General features: G+C 40.5%; 2 protein-coding genes across 4 annotated transcripts; one reads left to right on the top strand and one right to left on the bottom strand.

The window, feature by feature from the left end:
- Positions 1–18,220: 18,220 nt before the first annotated feature.
- LOC111017439 (eukaryotic peptide chain release factor subunit 1-3) lies at positions 18,221–20,563 on the top strand. The gene is made up of 3 exons (XM_022293180.2): positions 18,221–18,480; positions 18,717–20,170; positions 20,279–20,563. The coding sequence occupies exon 2, from the start codon at positions 18,734–18,736 to the stop codon at positions 20,042–20,044; it is 1,311 nt and encodes a 436-aa protein (XP_022148872.1). The 5' UTR covers positions 18,221–18,480; positions 18,717–18,733; the 3' UTR covers positions 20,045–20,170; positions 20,279–20,563.
- A 725-nt stretch (positions 20,564–21,288) lies between these two features.
- On the bottom strand, positions 21,289–27,097 carry U2A' (U2 small nuclear ribonucleoprotein A). Of its 3 annotated transcripts, none has more exons than XM_088126501.1 (8): positions 26,870–27,097; positions 26,715–26,755; positions 24,771–24,900; positions 24,478–24,683; positions 22,727–22,900; positions 22,116–22,166; positions 21,777–21,947; positions 21,289–21,616 (listed from the first exon to the last, which is right to left on the bottom strand). In XM_088126501.1, exons 1-8 carry the CDS (start codon positions 26,949–26,951, stop codon positions 21,614–21,616), a joined length of 858 nt encoding a protein of 285 aa, XP_087982627.1. In that variant the 5' UTR covers positions 26,952–27,097; the 3' UTR covers positions 21,289–21,613. The 3 variants fall into 3 exon arrangements, with proteins under 3 accessions (XP_087982627.1, XP_087982628.1, XP_087982629.1); XM_088126502.1 differs by having other exon boundaries at positions 21,289–21,613; XM_088126503.1 differs by lacking the exons at positions 21,289–21,616; positions 21,777–21,947; positions 22,116–22,166 and adding an exon at positions 22,186–22,634.
- Between the last annotated feature and the right edge of the window lie 150 nt (positions 27,098–27,247).

Here is a 27,247-nt window from a genome sequence, read left to right as displayed (position 1 = left end):
TAATCATACAATTTTAATCATTTATGCAACAGAAAATAGAAACCTTAAAGCCCGAATCAACACTTAAACACATACCCATTCAGTATACGTCTATTTCGAGACCGAGAAGTGCATTAACTAAGGAAAATACACAATAGGCAGCCATGAAAGGAATGAAATGACGAATAACAAGAAAAAAACCCAATGAGTACAAAAAAGTTCGTTCTCTAGCTCTAAATTGATGCAAATACCAAATAAAATGTGCTAACCTCGAAAAGTTTTAGATATGGGTGCGATTCAGAGCGAAAATTTGTAAGAAATCAATAGAGTGTGAAGCTGAAGGAAACTTAAGTCAGAGGGGCGAAAGCGAAACGGAAAACGCAAGAAAAGAAAGGAAGATGGAATGGAAGGATACCAACTGTTAGAATTTAAATTTAGGGGTATAATAGTAATTTAATTCACGACCGTCTTTCTCTTTTTCATGGTCGTGGTACATCTAACGACAACCACTGTCAAGCCTCGCCCATGGGAGATATTTAATTAAAACCACGACCATGATGATTCGGTCACGCCCCTGGTCTCTGGTTCGTTTGAGACTTCTCATTTTGTTTTCAGATTGAGGGTAAAATACTAATTTAACCTTCCAATATTATATTCCAAATAATAAATTGGGTCAATTGAGTCAAGTTTTCTAATTGAGGTCAGTTGAGCAAAGTATAAACTTTTTTAGGTTATCTATGTCAATTTACCATTGGGTTAAATATATAACTAGTTAGAATTCTTTAGTGGTAATTATTAACTAGTTTGAATTATAGTGTTAACTAAAGGAGATAGTTGTAAGTAATTTGAAGAAAATGTTAGAAATATTTTGGTGTATTTAGGGCCATTGTATCCCAAGAACTCGAGCAGCTTTAGCATCAATTGGAGACATCCTTGATAACATATATATATTATATGCCGATATAATTTATCTACACATAAGTACCAATTTGGTAGTTATAGGAATTCAATAGCCGGATATATTTTATAGTTATCATATAGTTTTATCTTGTAATAGGTATATATATTATCTTCATCGTATCCATAATAATATTTGATTTCAAAATTCCTCCCAGTGTATACATTATATCCTAAAATGTATAAATGAATAATTAATTGTTAATATTCTATAATAATACATGTTATGCAAGCTATATCCTACCTTAAAGACGTATATATACATAATATTAATTACATCGCTAATAATAGTAGATTTCAGAAGTACAAGTAGAATATATGTTATTATCTATATATAACATGTTGATGCAAAAATCTGCCAAAGCACGGAGAATAACATAAGAGGTCGAGATGCAACATGGAGTATTCTTCAGGGGTACCTGCAAAACAGGTAGCCACTCCGACGTCCAAGTCAATATAGAGTTCGATCTCAACAGATCAGTATTAAACAGATTTCGTACCTAGGCATCGAAAAGGGTGGTGTATTTTATAACAGTCAATGGGGTTGATAGACGTCCCATCTGAATATAGCCCTATTCGGGCTGCGTTCTCTCAAGTGACCCTCGATCCCAGCTAGGGACCAGTCCATTCCCTGCGTCACTAGGTAGGTCTGAATGTCGGGCTTCTCCCGCTAAGTTTCTAAGGCGACCTGATAGGTCGGCATTTATGGAAATTTGGGACAGGTCGATCATCAATAGTTCAACCATCCAACAATGGCCCCCTGCCAGGTCTGGCAACATGTCGCTCATCTGAGAGTTGTTGGGTGGCGGGCGAGCTGTTGGTGGTGACGTGGACCAATTTGTTCTCCTGATAAGGGCATTCAATTACCACCCCTGGTCTTCACGTTGGACGCGACCTTCGAGGTGCTCTCGAGCACTTAATCGTCACCTTGGGGAGGCGATCTAAGCCTCTGGCGAGAGAACACGTGTAAGGTGGAGATCACTTCCCACTCTGTATATATATATTTGAGGGCTTCTCCCTTAGTTTACTCTTTCAAGACTCCCATTTGCTCCCGTGCTAGGTCAGTAGCTCGTCTTCTTCCTTTTCTTTTTGCAAATAGGTCATTATCAATGTCTGATAGTGGTAGCAGTTTCGGGTCTGGTCTTGGGAGCTCGGAGGAGAGCTTCAGGCAACCCTTGGAAGGGTCCCACCCATGGCGTCCTCGAGCTGCAGGTCGGCCTCCATCAGGTTGTCCTCTGCCGAGTCTTCTAGTAACAGGTCTTCCTCCCCCGAGGGCGGGGATGAGGTGCCTCCCTTCTTAGCTATTCAACTGTACCTTCCCCCACCTAAGATTTTGAAAAAACTCGTCGGTAGCCCATCCGACCTGGGTAATGGTTGCCTAGCCTATTTTAAGGATAGGTATGTCGTCCCAACGTCAATAGGGATAAGGTTTTCCAAGTGAGGCGAGACTGTAAAGATCCCCCATGAGGGGCATGTCTCATTTTATGAGAAGATGTTCGATTTCGGGGTTAGGCTCTCTCTCCACCCCTTCGCGTAAGAGTTCCTAAAGATGGCTAACATAGCCCCTGCGCAGCTCGCACCTAATGGCTGGGGCATCCTTCTGGGCTATTGGATGCTATGGTGGGGGCTCGGGATAGATACCTTAGGTGCAGATTATCTCACCCCGACCCAGTTTCTTTCATTCAACATCGTCAAGAACCTTCCAAGGAAACCAGGTCAGTTCTACCTTAAAGCTTGGCAAAACATTGGGAAACTAGTCTGTGGGCCGTCCTCTATTAATCATTGGAAAAATAACTGGTTTTATGTGTACGGCAACTAGTTGGCTAAGGGTCATGAGGGCAAGCTGAGCTGGTGGGTTCCTCGCCATTTCAGGAATATAGGTAACACCCCTCTTTCTTAGTCGTCATATGTCTCCAAGCCTTGCCAACCTTCTCACTCTTTTCTTTCTTATTTGCAATTCTCCCCAAGCTCGTGCCTCGACTTGACGAGCTCACCCGCGAGTACTTAGTGACGATTCCTAAAATTTGCCGAGCAGCTCCGCACTACCTTGCTCTCCTGGTCGACGACAACCTGTATGACTGCAACTTGTACATTTTCAAGGGGCTGCACCAGAGGAGGTCGTCTATGAAGGGGCAACTGAAAGGGTCGCGCCAGAAGAGGTGCCTGAGGAGATTGCAGCAAGCAAGGCTACATCTAACCCACGCACACCAAGCCCCTCTAGTGAAGGGATGAGATTCCCGGAGCGGAAGCGGATCTTCATTGCTGATTTTTTTGGGATACAAAATTGAATTTCAAAGAAGGAAAAAGCAGGGGAAACCAAATACCTTTGAAGAACTTTTCTTCTACGGTTTCCCACGAACACCACCACTACGTCTTCCTCGCTATCCTCTTGGGTCTCGGGATCGTGCTTGTGGTAGCACCTTGATCGAAGAGAGGGAGAGATTGAGAGAATTTTTTATAGAAAATGATGGGAGTTTTTTTTCTTTTCTGTTCTGTAAAAAACAAACTCTTCCCATTGTCCAACATTTGAAGAAGAAGAAGAAGGGTGACGTGGGGTAACTCCCCACGTCACAAAACCTCCCACTCCCCTGCAATTTTGCAGGGGAGTTTAATAATAATACATATTATTATTATTATATTAATATAATTAATATTAATAATATATATATATATATATTTATAAATAATTAATATATATATATAATAATTAAAATATAAAAATAATTTATTAATTAATCATATTAATTAATAAATAATTATTAATTATTAATCCAATTAATAATTAATTAACATATATATATATTAATCAAATAAATAATTAACACTTAATTATTTATCATAAAAATAGAATCATATTCTATAACATTTCTCTCGTATAACCTATAGTTCTAATGTACATCTTATGCACATTAGTTTTAACCTATAGTTTTAACATGAATCTTATTCATATTAATTTTATTTGAATCTCATTCAAATAATTTCTCTCATAATATATAGTTTTAATTTATAATTAACTATATATTATAATGTATCAATATACATATAATCTCTTAAGTAATTTGAACATTTCAAATTCTTCCAAAAACTTGATCCTCGTTTTATCTGTTATGAGCTAGCAATGGCACCTAATGGACCTACAGATCAGAAGCTCCAATGATGCGAGATTAATCGGTCAAACTCATTGACCGAGTTAATCAAGATTCGTTAACTACGGGTCATTCCACTAAAGACTCGCAGTTGCACTCTTCTCACTGCAGAACATTTTCGTGTCCACGGATATCAACCAGTAATGACGAGTCAATCCTTCACGAGTGTTCGTAACTCAAGTTGGGTCAAATTACCGTTTTACCCCTGAGTTACATCTTACTCCTTAAACACCACTGCTCCTCTAATGAACAACCCGGTTATGGTCCAACCAATAACCGGAAGTCCTTCTCGGCCAATGAGAGGGTGGGGCCCCTTGTTCAAGTCCCGGATTCAGCATTTAAGGGAACACTCATCTACTCCCCTAAAGTCGGGGAGGAGTGAATTCCATCTTGTGAAGTTATGTTCCCAGCTCCCCACTCGGTCTCGTCCCCAAAATGGTAGGAATGTTGAGTCGGCGACTCGGGTCACTCTCACTCATACAAATCAAAGGACGAGCCCTCACGGGCAGGAGTCCATAACTCACTCAGGATTGAGAATGAGTTGCCTAGTCATCCTAAGAAATAGCAACCTATTAGTTAACGGTGTTACATCTAAAGATTGCCTATTTCGTGGTCCGGTCTTATACAAACTCATTGTATAGGATATCCCCACTCGCATGTCTCCACACGAATGACCTGGATCGAGTCGTCTGTAGCCTTTACAGAGTGGGCCGTATCCATAGTGTTGCCAGGATAAGGTACCCAGTCTTATCCATATACTATAGACCCTTTAGGTTATTCACAGGACATTATCCATTCATATATCAGGGGTATATCAAATATATACCTAGTATATCAAATATATACCCAGTATATATACTGTCCCGATTACATCATAAATAACCTTGGATGTTTAGTTTATTGGATTTTGGACAATGCAAAGCTATGATTGAACAACAAATTTATTGAATAAAACTTTATTGAATATACATTTGTTTTTACATAATACAAACTACGAGTTGAGGGCAACACACCCAACATTTAGATCTTTCTCTCATCTCCTGTCTCCCATCTCCAAAGGTACGTCGTCTCTGGTTCTTCAACCGATTTTTCCTTTGGCTGATATTAACTTTATGCAGGTGACGTAGACATGTTGCCTGGGCAGGAAGAGGAGGGCAGCCGACCTCGGAAGCAGCTCTACCCTCATTGAGGTTCGAGACGAAAAGGTACACCGATAGGGCCGGTTCAAGCCACTCTGCGCTCCGACCCGATTGAGGAGGCCCGACTACAAACCGTTCATACCACCCTTCCCGCCAAGAAGAAGAAGAAGAAGAAGAAGAAGACTCACTAGGGGTCTAGCCTGAGCCAGCAGGTGGTGAAGGGGTTGATGAGGTCAATCCTTCCGCGCGGTTGACTCTAGCAGGTTGAGGATCGCGAGGAAGATCGGGGAGGTGAGGGACTACGACCTCCGTTATCGGACCTTTCCCTAGACTGGGAGCATCAACGCCTTGTTGCCACGAATCAACCGCGCCAGTTCGGATAGGGCTCGAGGGCGCACTAGCTTGTCCACTTGGTGGCTGGCGAGGCCATCTAGCTAGCCATCGACCATGCCGCTGAGGTATTCTCCCTGAGCTTCTTCGCACTTAGCATTTCAATCCTTTATCGGCCCTTTCTTACCTCTGTTATTTCAAGCACAGGCCCTCTTGTGTAAGTCGGTGGCCTTTGTGGCTGCAGAGCTCCTCAGACGTGAGCAGTGGGCGGACAAAGAGATTGATGCCCATGCCAAAGACTATTAAGGAGGCCAACCTGGCTAAGGTCGAGTTGGAAGAGGCGAGGGCTAAGCTCCTCAAGCTGGAGGCGGGTAGTGAAGAGTTAAAGGGGGAGGTGAGTTCCCTCCAAACCGAATTGGAGGGCGCAACCTCTGAGGTTGGGAAGCTAAAGAAGGAGGCTGGAATCCTTTAAGCCGAGGTAGAGGCACTGTGGCAGGCTGAGGCCATTATGGCGGCCAAACTCAAGAGCGAGGCCTTCTTTGACGCACGCTTTCAAGAGTTGTCGAGCTACATGGATTACAGCAAGGGCCTCGTTGATGACGGCTTCAAGCTGGGGAATTCCTATCGATTTCCAATGGATAACAATCCATCTTTCTCGAAACTACCTCATAGATAGCATCCACAAGACACTGAATTAGCCTAGAAACCCCTGCTTTTGCCAGCATGATAGCAAGCACAGACTGGCAGCAAGGAGGAAGGAATTTGACTGCTGGGATCGGATTGGATCCATCCTACTCGAAACCTGCTAAGCGCACCTTTCTTACCGGCGATAGCTCTACCTCATGGGGATAGTAGGAAGAGGAAGTTCGTACTTGCCTTCTTGGAGCACAACCATAAAGACGTCGACCTAACCCCTATGAAGCGTGCTTACGTCAAGTCCTGGACGGTCTCTCCCGGTGGCACCTTAACTTCTGAAAAAGTCAATCAGGCTAGGGTGAAGAAGTTGGACGGGCTTGTCCTTGTGGCCTCTGTGGACGATGACCCCTCGGCCAAAGTCGCGCAGTCCGACTTCTTGGACAAGTGACCCTGTTGTCTGCCTTTCTTTCTGAACTTCTGCAATATTTCCATTATTATCAATGTACTCAGGTCCAAGGCCTTCTCCTCGGTATTATGAATGAAACCTCGATTTTCTTGTCTTCACTCTTTTATCTATGTGTGACATTTATATATATATTTATATATTTTTCATTTTAGCGACCTGTTGCTTTGGCAGTTCGTGCTCTTCCATACTTGTATATCTTTGGCCCCCATTTAAATGTAGCTCGGCTTGTTAACGAAAAGGGCGGAGTTACATTTAAATATTCCATTACATGAACCATGCTTCCGAATAGCTCGTTCGACAATACTTAATTGTAATATATACGTAAATGTTGTGCATTCCATCGGTGGGGTAGTTGCTTTCCTTCCAGATCGGTCAGGACATAGATTCCAGGTCCTTTTTCGTGCTTCACCTGAAACGAACCTTCCCAGGTGGGCTCTAAGGCTCCACTCTTTTGCATAACTTTGCGCAGGACGAGGTCTTTGATGGGATGTGAATCCCGGAGCAAAAGCGGATCTTTGTTTCAATTTTGAGAAAACAAAATCAAAAGTGCAAAGATGAAAATACAGGGGAAAATGTTTTCTCTTACCTTTGAAGAACTCTTCTTCAACGATTCAATCTCCCGAACACCACCAAATGATCTTCCGTATTATCCTCTGGGTATCGAGATCACGCTTGTAGGAACGTTCAATATGGATCTACAGGGAATGGAGAAGAGAGTAAAAACTTGAGAAGAATCCTCTGTTTCTTCTTTGCTGGTATTTTTCTTGAGAGAGGGCGCAGAACTGTTCTGCTTTCCACCAAAAGAGGTGATGTGGGATAACTGCCCCCTACGTTTTTGGGGGAGGTGGTGTTTGGTTTATTAATTAAAATCAATTAATTAAATTAACAAACAAATTAATTTAATTAACTAATTATAATTAAAATAATTTAATTAACAATTAATAATTAATCAAATTTATTATTAATTAAATAAAACTATATGTTTGAATCATATTCAAACAACTCTATCTTGTATAACCTATAGATTTAATGTACATCTTATGTGCATTAATTTTTAACCTATAGTTTTAATATGAATCCAATTTCATATTAATTATTTGAATTCTATTCAAATATTTCTCTCATAATGTATAATATTAATTTTGAATCTCTATCCAAAATTAATATATACTTATATATAATGCATCAATATACATTATATATATATTCCCTTACATAATTTGAACATTTCAAATTATTTCATTATTCTTGATCTTCGTTTTACTCGTTATGAGCTAGCAAGGGGACCTAATGGACCTACAGATCAGAAGCTCCAATGATACGAGATTAATCGATCAAACTCATTGATCGAGTTAATCAACATTCGTTAACTACGGGTCACTCCACTAAAGACCCGCAGTTGCACTCTTCTCAATGTAAAATTTTTTCGTGTCCATGGATATACTACAATTAATGACAAGTCAATCCTTCACGAGTGTTTGTAACCACAGATGGATCGAATTACCGTTTTACCCTGTGTTACATCTTGCTCCTTAAATACCACTGCTCCTCTAATGAACAACTCAGTTATGGTCCGAACAATAACCGAAAGTCCCTCTCGGGCCAGTGAGAGGGTGGAGCCCCTTGTTCAAGTCCTGGAGTCAGTAATTAAGAGAACACTCATCTACTCCCCTAAAGTCGAGGATGTGTGAATTCCATCTTGTGAAGTTATGTTCCCAGCTCTCCACTCGGTCTCGTCCCCAAAATGGTAGGAATATTGAGTCGGCATCTCGGGCCACTCTCACCTGTACAGATCAAAGGACAGTCCCTCACAGGCAGGAGTCCATAACTCACTCAGGATTGAGAATGAGTTGTCTGGTCATCCTATGAAATAGCAATCTGTTAGTCAACGATGTTGCATCTAAAGATTGGCTATTTCGTAGTCCGGTCTTATACAATCTCATTATATAAGATACCCCCACTTGCATGTCTCAACACGAATGACCTGCATCGAGTCGCCTATAACATTTACAAAGTAGGTCGTATCCATAGTGTTGTCAGGATAAGGTACGCAGTCTTATCCATATACTATAAACCCTTTAGGTTATTCACAGGACATTATCCACTCGTATATCAGAAGTATATCAAATATATACCTCGTATATCAGGGGTATATCAAATATATACCTAGTATATCAAATATATACCCAGTATATATACTGTCCCGGTTACATGGTAATAACCTTGGATGTTTAGTTTATTGGATTTTGGATAATGCAATGCTATGAATTCAACAACAAATTTATTGAATAAAACTTTTTTGAGTATACACTTGTTTTTACATAATACAAACTACGAGTTTAAGGCAACACACCCAACAGTCTTCAGGTTGAAAACGATGTGGTTTGACTCTTACATCATAATGTCGCTTTGCTCGTCTCTGGTATTCAATGAGCTCGAGTTGCGAGGTATCTCTTCTCTCCTCAAAGAGGTTGAGGTTCAGACGGAGTTTCTTGTTGTTTTCAGACGCGTCAAAGGCTTCAGTTCGAGCTATTGGTAGACCGAGCTAGACGAGTACCACGGCTTCCGACCCAAAGGCTAGGGCGAACGGAGTTTCTCCAGTTGCGTTTCTCGTGGTCGTCTTGTATGATTGTTTCTACATCCTTTTGGATGATAAGGCATGCATATCCATGTTTTATCCAGCCTTTGCTCCACTATCAACTACCGGAATGGTTATTTTGCCTGCACCGCTTTCCTCTCCCGCGGCAAGAGCACCCAAACTCACGAATCCCCTGATTCTAAGATTAGATATCAGTTAGTTCAATGATAGGTCTTTAACAAAGAAAAAAAAGAAATAAATACCTACCGCATTAACACGTATGGTAGTTCCTCTGCCCACAGGCTTTTACGATCCTCTAGTCTTAGTTTCAAGTCGCTCTTGATGTTCTTGTTGATGGCTTCAACTTGGCCATTGACTTGTGGATGGGCTGGGGAGGAGCTAAAATGCTTTATCCCGAGCTGTTCGCAAAGCCTGTTGAACTTAGGGTTGTCGAACTGTTTCCCATTGTCGGTGATGGCATGAGGTATGCCAAACCTACAAATAAGACTAGTCCACACGAAGTTTGTGATTTTGGCCTCTGTTATGGTGGCTAACGGCTCAGCCTCCGCTCACTTGGTGAAGTAATCTATAGCCACTATTGCGAACTTTGTTTGGCCTTTTCCTAGTGGGAGAGGTCCGATGAGGTCAATCCTCCACTAAGCGAATGGTCAGGGAGCTGAGATTGGCGTGAGGAGCTCGGGGGGCTGGTCAATTGTCGTAGCAAACCATTGGCATCGATCGCATCACCGCGTGAACTTCATGGCATTTCGTCCCTTAGTGGGCTAGTAATAACCCTACTTGACCAGCTTGCCGCAAACTCCTTCGTGCACTTCTCTCAAGACGTAGTTCGCCTCCTCTGGGTCTACGTACCTCAGCAGCAGAAGGGAAAATCCCCTCTTGTACAACACATCACCTCGTAGAACGTACCATGTCGCCTTGCATCGCATTTTCTTGAGATCGACTTGTTCTGGGAGTTCCTCTCCTCGTAGGAAGGCTTTTATGTAATCCATCCAAGTCGGTATCGCTGCTTCGACAATCATTGCCTCTGGCTCTTGAATGGAGGGGGCTTCCAAAATCTCGACTGGGATCGACCTATATAGCTCGGTCGGGTAAGAAGACGTCAGTTTTGCCAAGGCATCCGCGTTAGCATTCTCTGCACGCGATACCCGCTCTATGGTATGCCTTAGGAATCGAGACAATAGCTCGCGCACCTTGTGTAGGTATCTCTCCATCCGACTATCTTTGGCCTGGTACTCTTTGGTGATCTGATTAACTACGAGTTGTGAGTAGCTCCTTATATCCAAGTGCGTGGCTCCCATGGCTTCGGCCATTCGTAGGCCTACTACTAGTGCTTTGTATTCAACCTCATTGTTCGAGGCTGGAAAGCAGAACCTTACAGCGTACTCAAACCGATTTCCATTGGGTGCTTGGAGCAGGATTCCAGCCCCACTGCCTTTCTCATTCAAGGATCCATCGACATTAAGGATCCATTTGTTCAAGCTCTTCTCCTCCGAGCTGGGTAGTGGAGTGAGCTTGGCTATGAAGTCGGCCATAGCTTGGCCTTCATAGCGGCTCTAGGTTCAGAGCTAATATCGTACTCACTCAGCTCAAAAGCCCAGTTCATTAGTCTCCTTGAGGTCTCAGGCTTTTGGAAGACCTGCTTCAGGGGAAAATTAGTGAAGACCTTCATCTTGTAAGCTTGGAAGTAAGGTCGAAGATGTCATGCCGCGATAGTTAGCGCCAGTGCCAACTTTTCCACTTGTGGATATCGGGTCTAGGCATCCATCATGGATTTGCTTATGTAGTATATTGGACTTTGTCGACCTCCTCCTGCCTTACTAGCGCTGAGCTCACTGCGCTCCCAAAAACCGCTAGATACAGCGTGAGTTCCTCGCTAGGTAGCGATTTTGATAGTAATGGTGCCAGCTCAGGTAGCTCTTTAGTTCATTGAAGGCCACTTGGCATTCAGGAGTCCATTCGAAGCAATCATTCCTTTACAATACCTTAAAGAACAGTAAGCACTTGTCTGTAGACCGCGACATGAATCGACAGCACGACAATCCTTCCGTTGAAGCACTAGAGCTGCTTCAGGTTTTGGGGCGGCTACGTGTCTAAAACAACTCGGATTTTCTCTAGGTTCGCTTCTGTTCCACGCTGGTTGATCATGAACCCTAAAAATTTGCCAGATGAGACTCCGAACCCACATTTTTCCGGATTGAGCTTCATCTGGTACCTTCGGAAGACTTCGAACATCTCCGTCATGTCGACAATATGGGAGGTCGTCTTCTTGCTCTTCACGACCATGTCATCTACATACACTTCCATGTTCTGCCCTATCTGGTCGGCAAACATTTTGTTGACCATGTGCTGGTAGGTCGCTCCAATGTTCTTTAGGCCGAAAGGCATCACTCTGTAATAGTAGAGTCCCTAGTCAGTGATGAACGAGGTGTGCTCTTGATCGAGGATGTGCATCTTGATTTGATTGTAGCCTGAGTAGGCATCTATGAAGGTGAGGAGCTCGTGCCCTCTCGTTGCGTCGACCAGCTGATCGATCCTAGAGAGGGATGAGCTATCCTTTGAGCACGACCTATTTAAGTTAGTGAAGTCTACGCATATCTCCATTTTTCGTTTTGTTTTTTTTACTAACACTACATTCCAGAGCCACGCGGGGTAATTAACTTCCTTGATATATTCAACTTTCAAAAGTTTTTGGACTTCTCCTACAATGGCTGCTCTTCTTTCAGTGTTTATAGGCCGTCTTTTTTGCTTTACAGGCCACACAGAGGGGTCTACATTTAAACGATGCACAATAATACTAGGATCGATTCAAGGCATGTCCTCGTGCAACCAAGCGAACACGTCGGCATTGCTTCTAAGGAACTGGACGAGCTCTTCCTTCTCGGTGGCCCTCAGCTTCATGCCGATGCTTACTTCTCTGGGCAGAGCAGCGGGATGAGCTCCAAGTCTTCTGCGGGTTCTCCACGGTTTGGTTCGTTTAGTGACTCTTCTACCTGCAGCTCGGGGCCCCAGTGATTGCATTGTAAGTGGGTTTGAGTGCTACCGCGTAGCATTCTCTCGAGGTCTTCTGCTCGCCTCTTATCATTCCCACTCCATTGGGAGTTGGATATTTCACCGCTTGGTGTAGTGTCGATGGCACGACTTGTAGGTCGTGGATGACAGGTCGGCCAAATATAGCATTGTACACCGACCTCGCTTTAACCACCACAAATTCTGTCGTCCTCGAGATCTAAGTGTTTCCTTCTCCGAGGGTTATCGGAAGGCTGATGCACCCCTCAGGTCTAACCGGCTCTCCTGCAAAATCGACCGGCGGGGTGGGGCTTAGCCTTAGTTGACCTTACTCCCAGCCTAAGGCAAGGTAAGTGGAAAAAGATAGGATGTTGGTAGAGGCGCCTCCATCGATCAGTATGTGCCTGACGGTTATGTGGTCGATTTAGGCCTCGACGACCAAGGTATCGTTGTGCAGCCACTCATGTCCTCATATGAGAACGAGATCTAGTAGGGGGTGAGCCGCATATAGTTCGCGCATATCTCGTTGTGTGCTTCTTGTGCCAGCATCTTGCATTTGTTTTCCGTTTACCCCCCGCTTGGTCCTCCGAAGATCATGTTGATCACGACAGGTCGATTTGTGCACTTTGAGGGAGATCGCGACCTCTCTTTCTCCGTCCTCTCTCCTCTCGAGCCGCCGGCTCCGCTTCCTCCTCCGTTAGGAGCTTATCCCACATGCTATTGGACAGTATGACAACCCTAGAAGGGGGGAGGTGAATAGGGTTTAGTGAAACTTTAAAAACTTTTTAGCAGAGTGAGCCAAATTTAATTATGTAAACTTTTTAGAAACAATTAATTTTAACATAAATTATTCAATAAATTAGACATACATTTCAAGCACTCTAATTAGTTCTAATATTCACAATAAACATGAATAACAAATTATAGTAATAAATTCATGCAACAAACAAAAATATAAAATTAATTGCATAAATTAAATAAGAAAGGGTTAAAGAAAATGACACCGGAAATTTATAGTGGTTTGGCAACAATCGGCCAACTCCACTTCAGGCTCAAGAGCAACCCTTACAAAGAATATGGAAATTTGAGAACAAACTCACAAACTCTCTAGAAAGAGTAGATATACAAATTTTTGCTCACAAATTTGTAAGAAATATTCTTACAAAATAAAGCCCTCAAATGGCTAAGAACAAATAAAATTGAATAGCTCAAAGATCTCTCAAATTAAATCTCCTTCGAGAATTTAGAACAAAAATTGAAGCTTTGAAGAAACATTAACAATGTAGAAATTGAAGAGAAAATTGGGAAGAAATTTCTTGAAATTTTGAAAGAATAAGAGTTGTTTAACTAGAAGGGGGAAGATGTTTAAAAATGGTTTGAAATCCAATTTAATTTGGGCCATTAGATTTGAAATGATTAAAAATCAATGGTTGAGATTTAATTGAATATAATATGACTTTTTTTTTTCCTTTTTTACTTTCTTACTTGTTATCTTCAACGGTAACATTAGTTTTTTTGTTTTTTGTTTTTTGTTTTTTTATCTTTTACTTTCTTCTCTTTTTTTTTTCTCATTTTTTTTTCTCTCTTTTCTTTTCCTTCTTGATTTTTTTTTCATTTATTTCTTCTTTCTTTTTTTTTTAATTTCATTTTAATACCATGCCACATGTCACCCATTTCAATGGTCCACTTAGTTTATTTAGCCGCCACGTTACACCTCAGGTATTTTCGTTCCAACTTCTTTTGACCATAATTTCGTCATTTGAGCTCCGATTTGGGTAATTCAAAATCCTTTGGAATTGTCGTATCAAACTCTACAATGTGAACACTTTAAAATACTAAAATTATCAATAAACAAAATATTACAATAAATTATATAATATGATTGAAGCTCATAATAAATTTATGCTTTATAACAATAATTCTTACATACCAAAAACAATTAATACTAAGTGTGTTTATTATCATCAAAACATTAATTAATTAAATTAATCAATCGAGATTAAGCGCCAAAAAGGCAGCACATGCTTCTTGAAGTATCCCTTCTAAATGAGGCATTCGACCTGCCTCTTCAACTCGTAACAATCGGAGGTATCATGACCTTGTGGAAGTGGCAGAATTTCGACCTGTTGTGCTTCTCAGGTTCTCGGCTCATAAGGTTGGGCTCAGTGAGTAGGTTGAACTTTTAGTCTTGTATATTGGCGAGAAGTTCTCCCACTGGGACATTCAGGGGTGTGAAGCGATCGTACACCTCTCAGGTCGGTCATGCTTTTGGTCCTACTTCGATCGAGGGCTGCGATCATACTACCGCCAGCGCTGTGGAGACCTTTTAGAGCTATCCCGACCTCTTCTTTCCCTCACGGGGATGGCTCTGGGAGGGTCCTCCCTTGATTGGATGAGCTCGCTCGCTTGCATGAACTTCTTGACTTGTTCTATGCTGGCTTTGATAGTGGGCTCGAGATTTTTAGCAAGAGACCCCTTCAACTGCTCATTCCGGACTCTTGAAGCCAACGCCAAGCAGGCGAACTCTTCGTTGCAGGACACCATGATCTGCACGACGAGGAACCTTCTCACGTAGTCCCTCAGGCTTTCCCTTACCTTTTGCCTTATCGTTAGCAAATATTGGGCTGGGTGTTTAGTCTCTTGCTGAGCAGCGAACTGAGCCACGAAGGCCTTGCAAAGCTGCTTCCAAGAGGAAATGGAGTGAGGCAAGAACTGTTGGTACCATTTCCTTGCAAACCCTTATAGGGTCACGGAGAACGCCCTGCATTTCATTGCGTCAGGATAGCCGTGGAAGCCCATCAACGACTCGTAGGTCTCCACATGGTTGACTAGATCCGCTGACTCATCATACTTGTCGAAGCTCGAGATCTTCCCTTTGGATAAGATCGATGAGGTCAAAATGGCCTAGGTGAAGGGTGGCTTATCGGGCTCGTCATCATCAAAGATCGACTTCCCTTGGACCTTCCGGAGGTCATTCTTGGGCTATTTCTGAAGCTGCTCGAACTGCAATAGGTCCCCATTATTGACCGACTCCGACCTCGACCGGGGATCGTCCCGCATGCCCTCTAGCTCCCAAGGGGGGTCGTTTCCCCTCAAGTCAAGCTTCAACGGATTGCACCCCATCGACCTCTCTTGATCGACCTGATAGCTTTGTCTTTCCCATTTGGGGGTCGCGCTGGACCTCGGGCTTAGGGAGCTCGAGGAGCGGCACTCCAGTTGTTTTGCAGTGCCTCAGGTAGGGCCGCGACCTGAGCCCTCATGGCATCTATTTCTTCTTGTGGGTCGAACATCACCTCGACCTAAAAGCGGGACTTCGACCTTTGGGACTCGGCCCAGGTCTTCGGCTTCCGACCTGCCGGTGGTTTGGAAGCACCCGACCGAGCTTTTGGATCCTTTGAGTGGTGGTTGCTTGATGTTTGGGAACCTTCCGTCATGACTAGCGCTCGGACGATCTGTTTGATTTCGACTTACGACAGTTGTTCCCACAAACGACGTCAACTGTTAATGCAAAAATCTGCCAAGGCACGGAGAATGACCAGGGAGGTCGGGATGCAACACGAAGTATTCTTCAGGGGTACCTGCAAAATAGGTAGGCCACTCCAACGTCCAAGTCAATATAGAGTCCGAGCTCAACAGATGAGTATCAGACAGATTTCGTATGTAGGCATCGAAAGGGGTGGTGTATTTATAGCAGTCAATGGGGTCGATAAACGTCCCATCTGAATATAGCACTGCTCGAGTTGGGTTCTCTCAAGCCACCTCCTGTCCCAGTTAGGGATCAGTCTGTTCCCTACATCACTAGGCAGGTCTGAATGTCAGGCTTCTCCTACTAAGTTTATGGGGCTTACCTGATAGGTCGGTAGTTATGGAAATTTGGGACAGGTCGATCGTCAACAGTTCGACCCTCCAACATAAAATAAACATAAAAATGAAATAACGAAAAAACATGAACATAATTGAATGCATAATAAGAAATATATATATATATATATATATATTTATATAGAAATTGTAATTTAAAAACAATAACATTCCTTCTTACCCATATTTCTTTCGATGTATAGGTAAACTATGTTTTCTTTTCCTTTCAATATTGGTGTCAATCAATTCATGCTTCTTGTTACTTATCTTATGCGAAAGGATTATCACAAAAATAACAAAGAAATCAATTTCAAAGCTTTTGTGAGCCGCAGGAAACCATAATCCCCTGTCTACCACCCTTTCCTTTCCAATTGTCTAGTCCCAAGGTAAACTTTATATACTTACAAAAGCGAATAACAAATTTGTATCTTTCTTTGAATGAGTGAATTAATGGATTAGTGTTGAAAATTTGTATGGAGCCCCAATAATTAAAGATTATGATTACAATTTAGGAATTTAAAAATCTTTTAGATTTCCAAAAAAAGTTAACTATAATAAATATAAATGCAATAAATAAGGGTAAAATCGGTATTATAAAAAAATTATACATGCAGAAATCTAAATGTGTAAAATTGAAAAATTTTAAACATTTATAAAAACAAGTTTCTTAAACAGCCAACCGGACATTAACTTAAACAATACTGCCTTAACAAAATAAAAGAGATAATATCTTGGGAGGACTATTTTTGAATCTTAATGTTATAAATGTCTTTAATTTTCAAATTTTACACTTTTAGATGTGTGCATGTAGGATTTTCTTTTAATACCGATTCTACCCTTATTTATTGTATTTTATTTTATTATAGTTTTTAAATTTAAAAGATTTGAATCCTTAAGTTGTAATTATATTCATTTAATTATTGTGGACCCCATTCAAATTTTCAACACTAATTCCTCAAATCACTCATTCTAAAAAGATTTTTGCCAATAATACATAGATGTCCACATGATTTTTTCCTCTCAACAATTAAGAACTTCCAATTTTGTTAAAAAAAGTTTTGATTTTTTCCTAATGTTCTATTTCCGCTTAATCCGTCAATAGACTTTTTCCATGCTTTGTTTCCAGTCGTCGGCTGCTGTCTCCAACCGCTGTGTTTGTTCCTCATCGTCGTCATATCAGACCTTCACGGCTTCCTCACGAGGTATTGATTCCTTCTCACCGTCGTTTCAGACCTTCAATTTCCGTCACTGAATAAAATTTCTGTCGACGTCTTTGCACGTTTCCGACGCTGAGCAGTGCATTCCTCGTCTCCTGTCCCATTATGTTTATACCAATCGTAAGTTAATAGTCTTCCCGTTAAGATTGATATATATGAGGATATATTGTATAGTTATATATACATAAGATATGATAATAATCTTTGGCTTGCATTGTCAAGTAATTTTGTAGAAAATGGTATAGAAAATTGAAGTTCTAAACGTCTCATAGCTTAGTCTTTCCGTTAATATTTGTATATATGGGGATATATTGTATATATGTATATATATCTTATAGTTATATACACATAAAGATATCATACTAATCTTTAGCTGGTCTCAAATAGTTCTATAGAAAGGGTCCTCCAAAATTGAAGTTCTAAACGTCTCAGGGTCTGGAGGTTTTCAAATTGTAGGTTTGGAGATTTTTTTGGAGGTTTTCAAATTTGGGGATTTTTTTTTTTGATGTCTTGGGGGTTTTAATTAGTTTTGGAAGGTATGATTAATCTAAAATTACGTGATCTAAATTATAACATTCCAATTAATCAATTTTACATTTTAAAAAGAATTTAAAATTAATTTGTAGATACAAGGATATTTAAGTAATTTGTGTGATGGGTACCCATTTATTTGAGGAGAAATGTGTAAATTCTATATATTCCATCTTGATGTAATTAAGATCTTTAAATAGCCCGTATTAATCCTTAATACAATGGTGTTCAGGCCGAAATGCCATAAATTCTCGTAATAAAACCCAGCCGCCCAGGACAGCCCAGCCCACTCCAACGCGCCAGCCCAACAAGTTTTTGCCCCCAGCCTTTTGAAGAAAACCTAAATCTCACAAACTCAATCTCAGATATCTCTCTCCCGTCTCCCGAGAAGAGTCTGCGGCACCCCACCCCCATTTGCTTTCCAATTTCACCTGCCATCTTCAATTTCTCTCAGATCTCTTTCGGCGGCCCGACGTCTCTATCTTTTTCACGAACACCGTCCCGGCGGCATCTCTCACGAGCAACCATCCCCTGTCCTTGCGGCCGGCGGCATCTCTCTTTTACGTACTCCTTTATCGGCGGCATCTTTCTCTCTCGATTATTCATCCCAGCGGTATCTCTCTCTCCCCCTCTCTCTCAAAAGCACCTAATTTTATCACAAGTTATTGTGTTGTTGGAAATCGATTGAGAATGTCCACCAGACCTTTTGGCTGGAAAAAATCAACGTTGTTGCTCGGTTGTCTCACTTTCAATTTTAATCTAGTTACCTTTGCCTGCTTAACCTCTTATGGAAAACAAATAAGTTTTTTGATCCAATGCATCTGATCAGTATGTTTCTTTTTCCTGCAGTATTCTAATTTATTACGATGGCTGATGGTCATGAAACTGATAAGAATATTGAAATATGGAAAATTAAGAAGTTGATTAAAGCACTTGAAGCCGCAAGAGGCAATGGGACTAGCATGATCTCTCTCATCATGCCTCCGCGTGATCAAATATCCCGTGTTACTAAGATGCTTGGTGATGAATTTGGAACTGCTTCCAACATTAAAAGCAGGGTAAATCGCCAATCTGTTTTGGGTGCCATCACATCGGCTCAGCAGAGACTCAAGCTGTATAACAAGGTTCCTCCAAATGGGCTTGTGCTATATACAGGGACTATTGTGACTGAAGATGGAAAAGAAAAGAAAGTTACAATTGATTTTGAGCCTTTTAGGCCTATAAATGCATCTCTCTATCTCTGCGACAACAAGTTTCATACGGAAGCCTTGAATGAACTCTTAGAATCTGATGATAAGTTTGGCTTTATTGTCATGGATGGTAATGGAACACTTTTTGGCACATTGAGTGGTAACACTCGCGAAGTCCTTCACAAATTTAGCGTTGACCTTCCTAAGAAACATGGAAGAGGAGGCCAGTCAGCACTTAGATTTGCCCGTCTTCGGATGGAGAAGCGACACAACTATGTGAGGAAAACAGCTGAGCTTGCAACCCAGTTCTTTATTAATCCTGCCACTAGCCAACCGAATGTTTCAGGATTGATACTGGCAGGATCGGCTGACTTCAAAACAGAGCTCAGTCAATCTGACATGTTTGATCCTCGCCTTCAAGCCAAAATACTTAATGTGGTCGATGTCTCTTATGGAGGGGAAAATGGATTCAATCAGGCTATTGAATTGTCGTCGGAGATCCTGTCTAATGTAAAATTTATACAGGAGAAGCGCTTGATTGGAAAGTACTTTGAAGAGATTAGCCAAGACACAGGGAAATATGTCTTCGGTGTTGACGACACACTGAAAGCTCTGGAGATGGGTGCCGTTGAGATACTCATTGTTTGGGAAAACTTGGATATCAATAGGTACGTATTAAAGAATGCTGCCACTGGTGAGATTATTATAAAACACTTGAATAAGGAACAGGAAGCTAGTCAGAGCAACTTTCGTGACCCAGTCAGTTCTGCCGAGTTGGAGGTTCAAGAAAAGATGGCGTTGCTGGAATGGTTTGCAAATGAGTACAAGCAGTTTGGTTGCACCCTGGAATTCGTTACCAACAAATCACAAGAAGGATCACAGTTCTGCAGAGGATTTGGTGGTATTGGAGGAATTCTTCGTTACCAGCTTGACATAAGATCGTTTGATGAACTATCTGATGGGGAAGACTACGGTGATTCTGAATAGCAATCAATCAATCATTCCCCATTGCTGGTGCAGATGGAGATGGGGATAAAGAGCTTGCACCAGCGCTCAGGGTTCGCGGAGTTTAGCCTTGGTTTGAACTGGAAAATTTGTAGAGGCTTTATTAAGGTTTATTTTTTCACCTTCTCCATGTTGGTTCCTATTGCTTCTACCAATTATTGTTTAAAATTATATTTGTATTCCTCACATTCTCCTATCTATCCTTTCTATGCGTAGGGGTTATGTCCTATTGATCTGGATTTAGCGCAAATTATCCGATAGATCGTCAAGGATATATGCTTCTTCAATCTGTTGCGGCAGTGCTGCCCTTGTTCTCGTGGAGAGGTTGCTGTCTGAGAGTCAGTTACTAAAATATTTTAAGTACTGCAATAAGATTCAATGCCGTATGATATGATATTAACTTTGAGTTTCTGTCATGTTGACTATTAATCGGTTGGTCACGAACCATGTCAGTTTGATATCTGAATTTATGTGGGTTACAAAATTTGAAGGTTTTGTTCAGGTATAGCTTTTAATCTCTAAAAGTAACGATCGTTTGGAAACAATTGAAAACGGCAGTAGAAATTAATCGTTTCTAAAGCAACTTTAAAAAATGGAACCAAACTGATATTATTTCTAAAGCAACTTTAATGAATGGAACCAAACTGATATTATTCCTCTGATCGACTGATGTGTAATGCTTTGCTAGTTTTCAGTAAGAAAATTTCTTTCATCTTCTAAGATGATGGAACCTTGTTAAGTGATCGTCTACATAGCTACCACAATTGTGGATGCCAATGTCTTCTTGTTTGTGATAGTTGAAGCTTATGACCGGGAACCAGAAATCAGCCATTGAAGTCATGTTTCATTTGCAGATTCAAGGATGGATTAACATAACTAGTTTCAAAGTGTGAGTTTCAAAGGGGTTAAATTAAGCTGTTGGGACACCTTGCGTGGGTTCTCACAAAAAGAGGCAATTAGATTTCACTGGTACGACACCTTGCATGTAGGATGTAGATAATTTATGAGAGAATTTTAAAGATTGCAAAAGGTCAATAATTGCAGGGGTGGGAAAGACGCAATTAGATTTCGCTTTTACATCAAACTGTGGTGTCACAATAAATAGCTGTTCCCTCAGCTCCCTCTTTTCTCTACATGATCGTTGGCGGGCAGTTCATAACTCTTTTCCCCTCGCACATATTTCTGTTCAAAGTTAAAAGATCGGTGAAAGGGGGACGCAACAACTCTTCACGGCAGGAAAAGAAAATTTCAAAGCCATCATAAGTGTCGTACATACAACATAAACCATTTCAGTTCCTGATAACAATGCCAATAGAATCTTACATATTTTAAAAGAATTCCTTGCTCAAAAAAGGAAAAGAAACGACAGTGGGGGGGGGGGGGAAGAACCATCTAATTAAAAGAGAGGGAAAGGAGACGTCCAACATCCCCAGGCTGGGAAGTGTCAGCTTATACTTCTAAAAAGGTTTAATACATAAATCAGCATGACAGGATCACCATCGATGAATGCTACTAGACGAGCCACCGAGCAGTAAGAGCAACAACCTTCTACTACTACAAAAAGAAAAAAAAAAGAACACAATATAAACAGTAGAATATAAAACCTTGTGGGCTATAAATCAGACATCTACTTACAAAAATAAACATTGAAAATGAAAGTGAGATAAAACAATAGCACAAGGTGCCACTCGAATAGTATAAAGATTTGTAGTACCTGCTCCATAGGTGCCGATTCATCATTCGGCTGTTCTTTTACATCCTTGGACACATTGTCTTCGTCTCTACCATCAGACATTGTCTCATCATCCGTATCTTTTGTGGTATTTGACACTGTATTATCTTCCAAAAGATTCAAATCTGCAGGTAGCTGACCTGACTTCAGCGCCTGGAAACAAAGAAAGTATTATTGAGCGTTGCGAGTCCCATAGACATTTAACTAGACTTTTTCTCCTTTACAAGGTTTTTCCTTTCCTTTCCCTCTTTATTCATTTTGTTTTGGGGGGGGGGGGGGGGGGGGGGGGGGGTGTTGTACACAATAGCAAACTACGCGCACCTGTTCTAATCTTGCAACCTCTTCAAGAGTTTGAGAATTAACAATGGCCGCCTGTAGAACAGAAAGTCAATTGATCACACAATGTTTATCAACACTAAACGCCCCTTAGATATTTTGCAGTAGTGTACAAATTATGACTTCTATGTGGTTTCTTAATCACAGAATTCTATTGCAATTACAGTTTAGCTGTGATTAACAAAGATCGGAAAGCTGTTCTTCATGATCTCTTTCGGGAGGGGCCTTTCTCATCACCCAGAAAACAAAACTGACCACCTCAATCAGCTTTGAAGAAGTGTTTGGAAAAGATGGGAAGCAAGCAAGAGGAAAATGATTTACACGAGATAGAGGCCAACACTCGAGATCAAAGACACCAGTCTGCAGTCTCTCAAACCTAAAATAGGAGGAGCACCTTAGACCATAGAGAGGAAGGCACATCAATAGCCTCCTTTTCATAGTCTCTCTCTACTAGGTTAAACAGCAAGAAAACAGAGAAGATCTTGGCAACTGGCAAGCATTTACCTGTAAAGGAATTATCCTTTATGTTACAATCAAAGAGATTCTTAAGCTTCATGCCCATGATGTGATTGACGTGAAGTATAAAATATACACACCTTAATAGCTATAATTTGCTCCGGTGTTGGAGCGGACACATTTGAAGTTTGTTTCTCCTCTGCAGGTTTTGATGCATTCTCTACCTCACCAGGAACAAACGTCTTCACAGATTCGTTTTTTGCCTCTTCTTCTACTTCTTTTGATGAAAATAAACTCCTGGCCTCCAATCTCTCCTGTCATTGACATTAAGAAATGAAGCGCTGCAGATGGGAAATCTATAAACTGTATTATATATAAAAGGCACTTCAGAGGAGAAAATAGTTTTCTTTAACAAAAAGTGGAATTACAGAAAATGGCCGCACGAACAGAGAGAGTACAAAAACACAGAACTAATAAAATAAGAGCTTCAACTGTTGATAAGAATAAAGGGCAATCGGAAAAACCTTTCTGAATCATGAACCTAAAGAGAGGTTTTAAAATGCAAAACGCACCAATACGATGAAAAACTAGGTTGACACAACAAGCAACGTTTATCTCAAAACAAAAAAACCAAGACAACTTCCTCACCATCCCACAAAGATTCAACCTCTAAAAAATAGAGGTACCGAAGTTCTACCACAAAGGATCCTACAACTCAGTAACAAAAGGGTGAAGCTACAACAACAGCACATTTATAAAGGAATTAGGGTACAACAGTTGGATCATAGACCAAAATTGAAGAATCTAAATAAAGTACAAGGGGATAATCTGAAGAACAGAAAAGTGGAAGTGGCGCTGGGTAATCAGAAAAACAAAGAAATTGAAGTGAGGGCCAACGATGAGGCACATAAAATGGAGTTCAATGAAGTAGAGTGCAACCCAACTATTGCCTTAACATAGCTGCATTTCCATGATGATCGGTGCATGCAGTTTGGGAAGGCTAGAGAAGGGTTAGCAAATGAAGGTTGCATGTTGAATCCTTTTCACCTAAGAAGCACAGATATGGACACAAGACACATGGATACGGACACGAGACACAGATACAACACGACATGGAAATGGTGACATGTTATTTTCTAAAAATCTAGAACATGGACAGGGCAAGGGCACATTTATTAAAATATACAGTTTGTTTAGGGAGAAAATTCAAAGTCAATAAGCTTAAGCATTTTTGTGTATAAAAAAATTAGTTTGATATATTTCACTCTCAAAGTTTATTATTTTGTCCTATACTACTATTTATGCCTACTTCTTATGATTAACAAGGATTCAATATGTGCGTAACAAGTGTCGAATCTACATTCACTTTTTACAACTAGTATGTGACATACATCTATTAAACTAATGTAATTTATTAGCACGATCCCCATATGAAATATAGAAGTTGTAAACTACCCAAAAAGTTTATGAATCCATGTCCCAGCAGCACCCTGTCCCTTTTTCTTATTTTAGGCGAGTAAATAACATTTTTTTAAAACAAAAAACAAAGTCTTTAACATTGGTATATTTTTTTCTACTTTTTTTTAGATAAGAAATAATAATTTCATTGATGAATGAAATAACAAATGATGAGCCCCAAAACAGAATTACAGAAAAGCTGTCCGATTTGATACAAGATCATCAAGACTATAACTTGTAAAAGGGTAATAGTGACATTTACACCAGCTAAGAGCTAATAACATATTGTTCTTTTCAATCCAACTTGAAAGTAAAAAAGCAACTTGAAATTTTTCTAATTGTTTCCATGCATGCAGTAAGTAAAAAAGCAGAAACAAGCCTAGAATTACAGCCATTCTTCAAATAATAAGGTCCGTATGCAGGAATAAATTACCTTGTTTCTGACTTTCTTGAAATCAAGCACCCGGAGTGACTTCAACTTGTGAATGACATACAATCTATAGTTTGGCTTCTTCGTAATATTGTTATCCAATAAACTAAGAAACTGAAGTTTTGGAAGGGATGCCAACGGGTCAATTTCTACCAAGTTCACAAGTCTGTTGTTTGTAAGAACTAATGTGTGTAATTTTGGCAAGAATTCTGACAAGAACAAAGAAATAAAAAAAAAAAAAACTTTTAGAAACAAGATTGTTAAATAATCCCATAAAAGCATAATGGAAAGCTCACCTCCAATATTTGGATTGATGCGAGTGATCCTATTATTATTGATAAGCAATGTGCCCAATCGATTAAGATATGGCATATTTTCCAACTTCACAATCTCATTATCAGACAAATCAATGGCATCAAATTGATCCTGAAATTTATGGTCAAGGAAAATCTACCATCATATGGTTAAAAAAAAAAATAAATGAAAAACAAAGTTGAACATTATTTTTTTTTATTCTTTATTTTTTAAGAAACCGAGCTTTCATTGAGAAAGATGAAAGAATATACAAGGAGCATACAAAAAACAAACCCAGAAAAAAGAGAACCACCTACAAAAAGAGACCCCAATCCAAACAAATACCACCTAACCAGTAATAATAGAATGCCTTAGAAATTTTCGGGATTTAGTTAGATTTAACGCCTCTTTAAATCTAACTAAATCCCGAAAATTCTCCCAAGACCTCTCCACCCAAAAAAAAAAAATCTACTATTCCTCTCAATCCAAATACTCCAAAAAATTTCAAAAAAAAAAAAAAAAAAACCTGCCTCAATAGGGCCCCTCTATCCTCAAATTGAAAAGAGGGACAAAGCTAAACCTCGGCCTACACTCCCTCTATTACAAGCCAAGGACACCCCAAAGGCCCCCCAAGAACCAAGCCTAAATAGACTAGGCGAACTGGCAGTTCCACAAAATATTATGAGATCATCGGAATCACTTTTGCAAATGACACACCACTGAGGAGCCAACACCAAGGAAATACGGTCTATGGACAAACAACAAAAGGTACTTTCTAGTTAAAAATATCAATGAAGTTTTATCCAAGTGTATGTTGATACCACCTTCTTGGTGTATTCTGTCTTTTTATAGGAAGTGTATTCTTTGTGAAAAAAAAGATGAAACTTCCAGAGAGTTTTGGTGGCTGCATTTTTTATTTTATTGCTATTTGGACGGAGAGGAGTTGGACAAAAACTTTCTTATAAAGGAATATTTTTTTTTGAAAAGATTCTTATAAAGGAATATCGGTTCATTTCAAACAAAAGTAAAGTACTAAAGGGTGATGAGAAATCAACCCTAGAAGCTTGAGACACAAAAATGAAGCTGTCATTTAGAAAACTTTGATTAAGGTCTTCACTAAGTCACTGGACTGCCCTCCCTATTTCTTTAGGTAGACTGGAAGTGAGAAACCCGAAACACAAGAAAGAAGCCTTGCGGGTACAGTGGCTATGGAGATACAATACATTCATGTGGAGGCCCGAGAAAAGTTTTATCGAGTAAATATGGTTCCGATCCTCTCATGTGGCTCACAAATGTAGGAGGTGGTGGTCGTGGAGGCAATTTTCCACCATGGAGTAAACAAAACCAAAGGCCCCTTGCAAAATCGTAGTTTAGATAAAGTTGGCATGAAAGACACATTTCAAATTTGGGAGGATAGTTAGTTGAAGATAGCCTCTTTTGTTTCTTCCCAAAATAATGCTATTTCAAACACCAAAGGAGATATCATCTAGAATCTGCAAAAGGAGGAGTCTCAAGGGTGTGATGCAGGCTTGAGGAGTAGACTATCACACCGAAGAAGAAAATATTAGTACATCCACTCATTTGAAGTGAATCAGTAACTCTGTCCTTGATTAATCAACATTATATTGACCGTAGAGAAATTAAAAAAAGAAGACTTGGATAAAAATGATAATTATAGTCTGAATTTTAATTTGGTAGAAGGATTTTCGCCAGAATGTAAAGATGTGTGCGCCTCTTAGTCTAACGGGAGACTTACCACGAAAAACTATTTGCATATAGCGGTGGATAAGGATTTAACTTAAATTTCAGACTGCAACAAAACTAAACGAAAATAACCCGAGAAGAGAAATGGTATTCTCAAGTTAAGGTAGAAAGACCCCGGATGAGACTCGAAAGATGTTTCAGAGATTCAAAAGAAGAGATATTAAGCGGTGGAAATCACGCACCTCGGTGGCACCGAGGTTTTCTATCACTGCTATCTTGTTTCCTGGAAAGGAGAAGAGAGAGGTTAAGAAAAGCATGCCTGAGAGAGTGAAAGAAGTAGGACTTGAGACAACAACCACCAAAAACAAGAATAAAACACGGAGAAAAGATAGACAACCTCGAAGGTCCAGTTCTCGCTCCTTAATGGCATTGAAGAAATGAGGGCTTTTCCAGATTAAATCGACCGTGAGTCTCACCATGTTCTTCTGGCTTTAGTTACCGGGCACCAACGACGACGACGGGTTTAGGGCTTTAGAACGAAGGGAACGCGTCGCCGACAACCGACAGCAACGCAACCCTGCGTCACTTCGAGCGAGGGAAGAGAGGACAACGTCGAAATTCCAGGCTGACCCAACCCCTTAATGGACTTTCCAACGGCCCATATAATTGACATTTGGGTCCCTTATCGATATCGATGGGTTTACCCAATCCCTGACTCTGTCTTTTTTTTTCGACCGTCAGATCCGTGATCTACGATGTGGATTAAACGAGATGA

The sequence above is a fragment of the Momordica charantia genome, assembly GCF_013281855.1.
Source record: "Momordica charantia cultivar OHB3-1 chromosome 7 unlocalized genomic scaffold, Mcharantia_2.0 BLBB01000007.1, whole genome shotgun sequence".
In the NCBI taxonomy this organism is placed as follows: Eukaryota; Viridiplantae; Streptophyta; class Magnoliopsida; order Cucurbitales; family Cucurbitaceae; genus Momordica; species Momordica charantia.
Note: the sequence above shows the minus strand (reverse complement) of the source record. Positions and strands in the feature narration are given on the sequence as shown.

Excerpts from the sequence above, each read along its gene's own strand:
- LOC111017439 (XM_022293180.2), top strand. The coding sequence starts at position 18,734 with ATGGCTGATGGTCATGAAACTGATAAGAATATTGAAATATGGAAAATT.
- U2A' (XM_088126501.1), bottom strand. The coding sequence starts at position 26,951 with ATGGTGAGACTCACGGTCGATTTAATCTGGAAAAGCCCTCATTTCTTC. Across the intron at positions 24,684-24,770 it reads CATCAATCCAAATATTGGAG|AATTCTTGCCAAAATTACAC; the intron begins GTGAGCTTTCCA and ends TGTTCTTGTCAG. Across the intron at positions 22,901-24,477 it reads TCAAGAAAGTCAGAAACAAG|GAGAGATTGGAGGCCAGGAG; the intron begins GTAATTTATTCC and ends TGTCAATGACAG.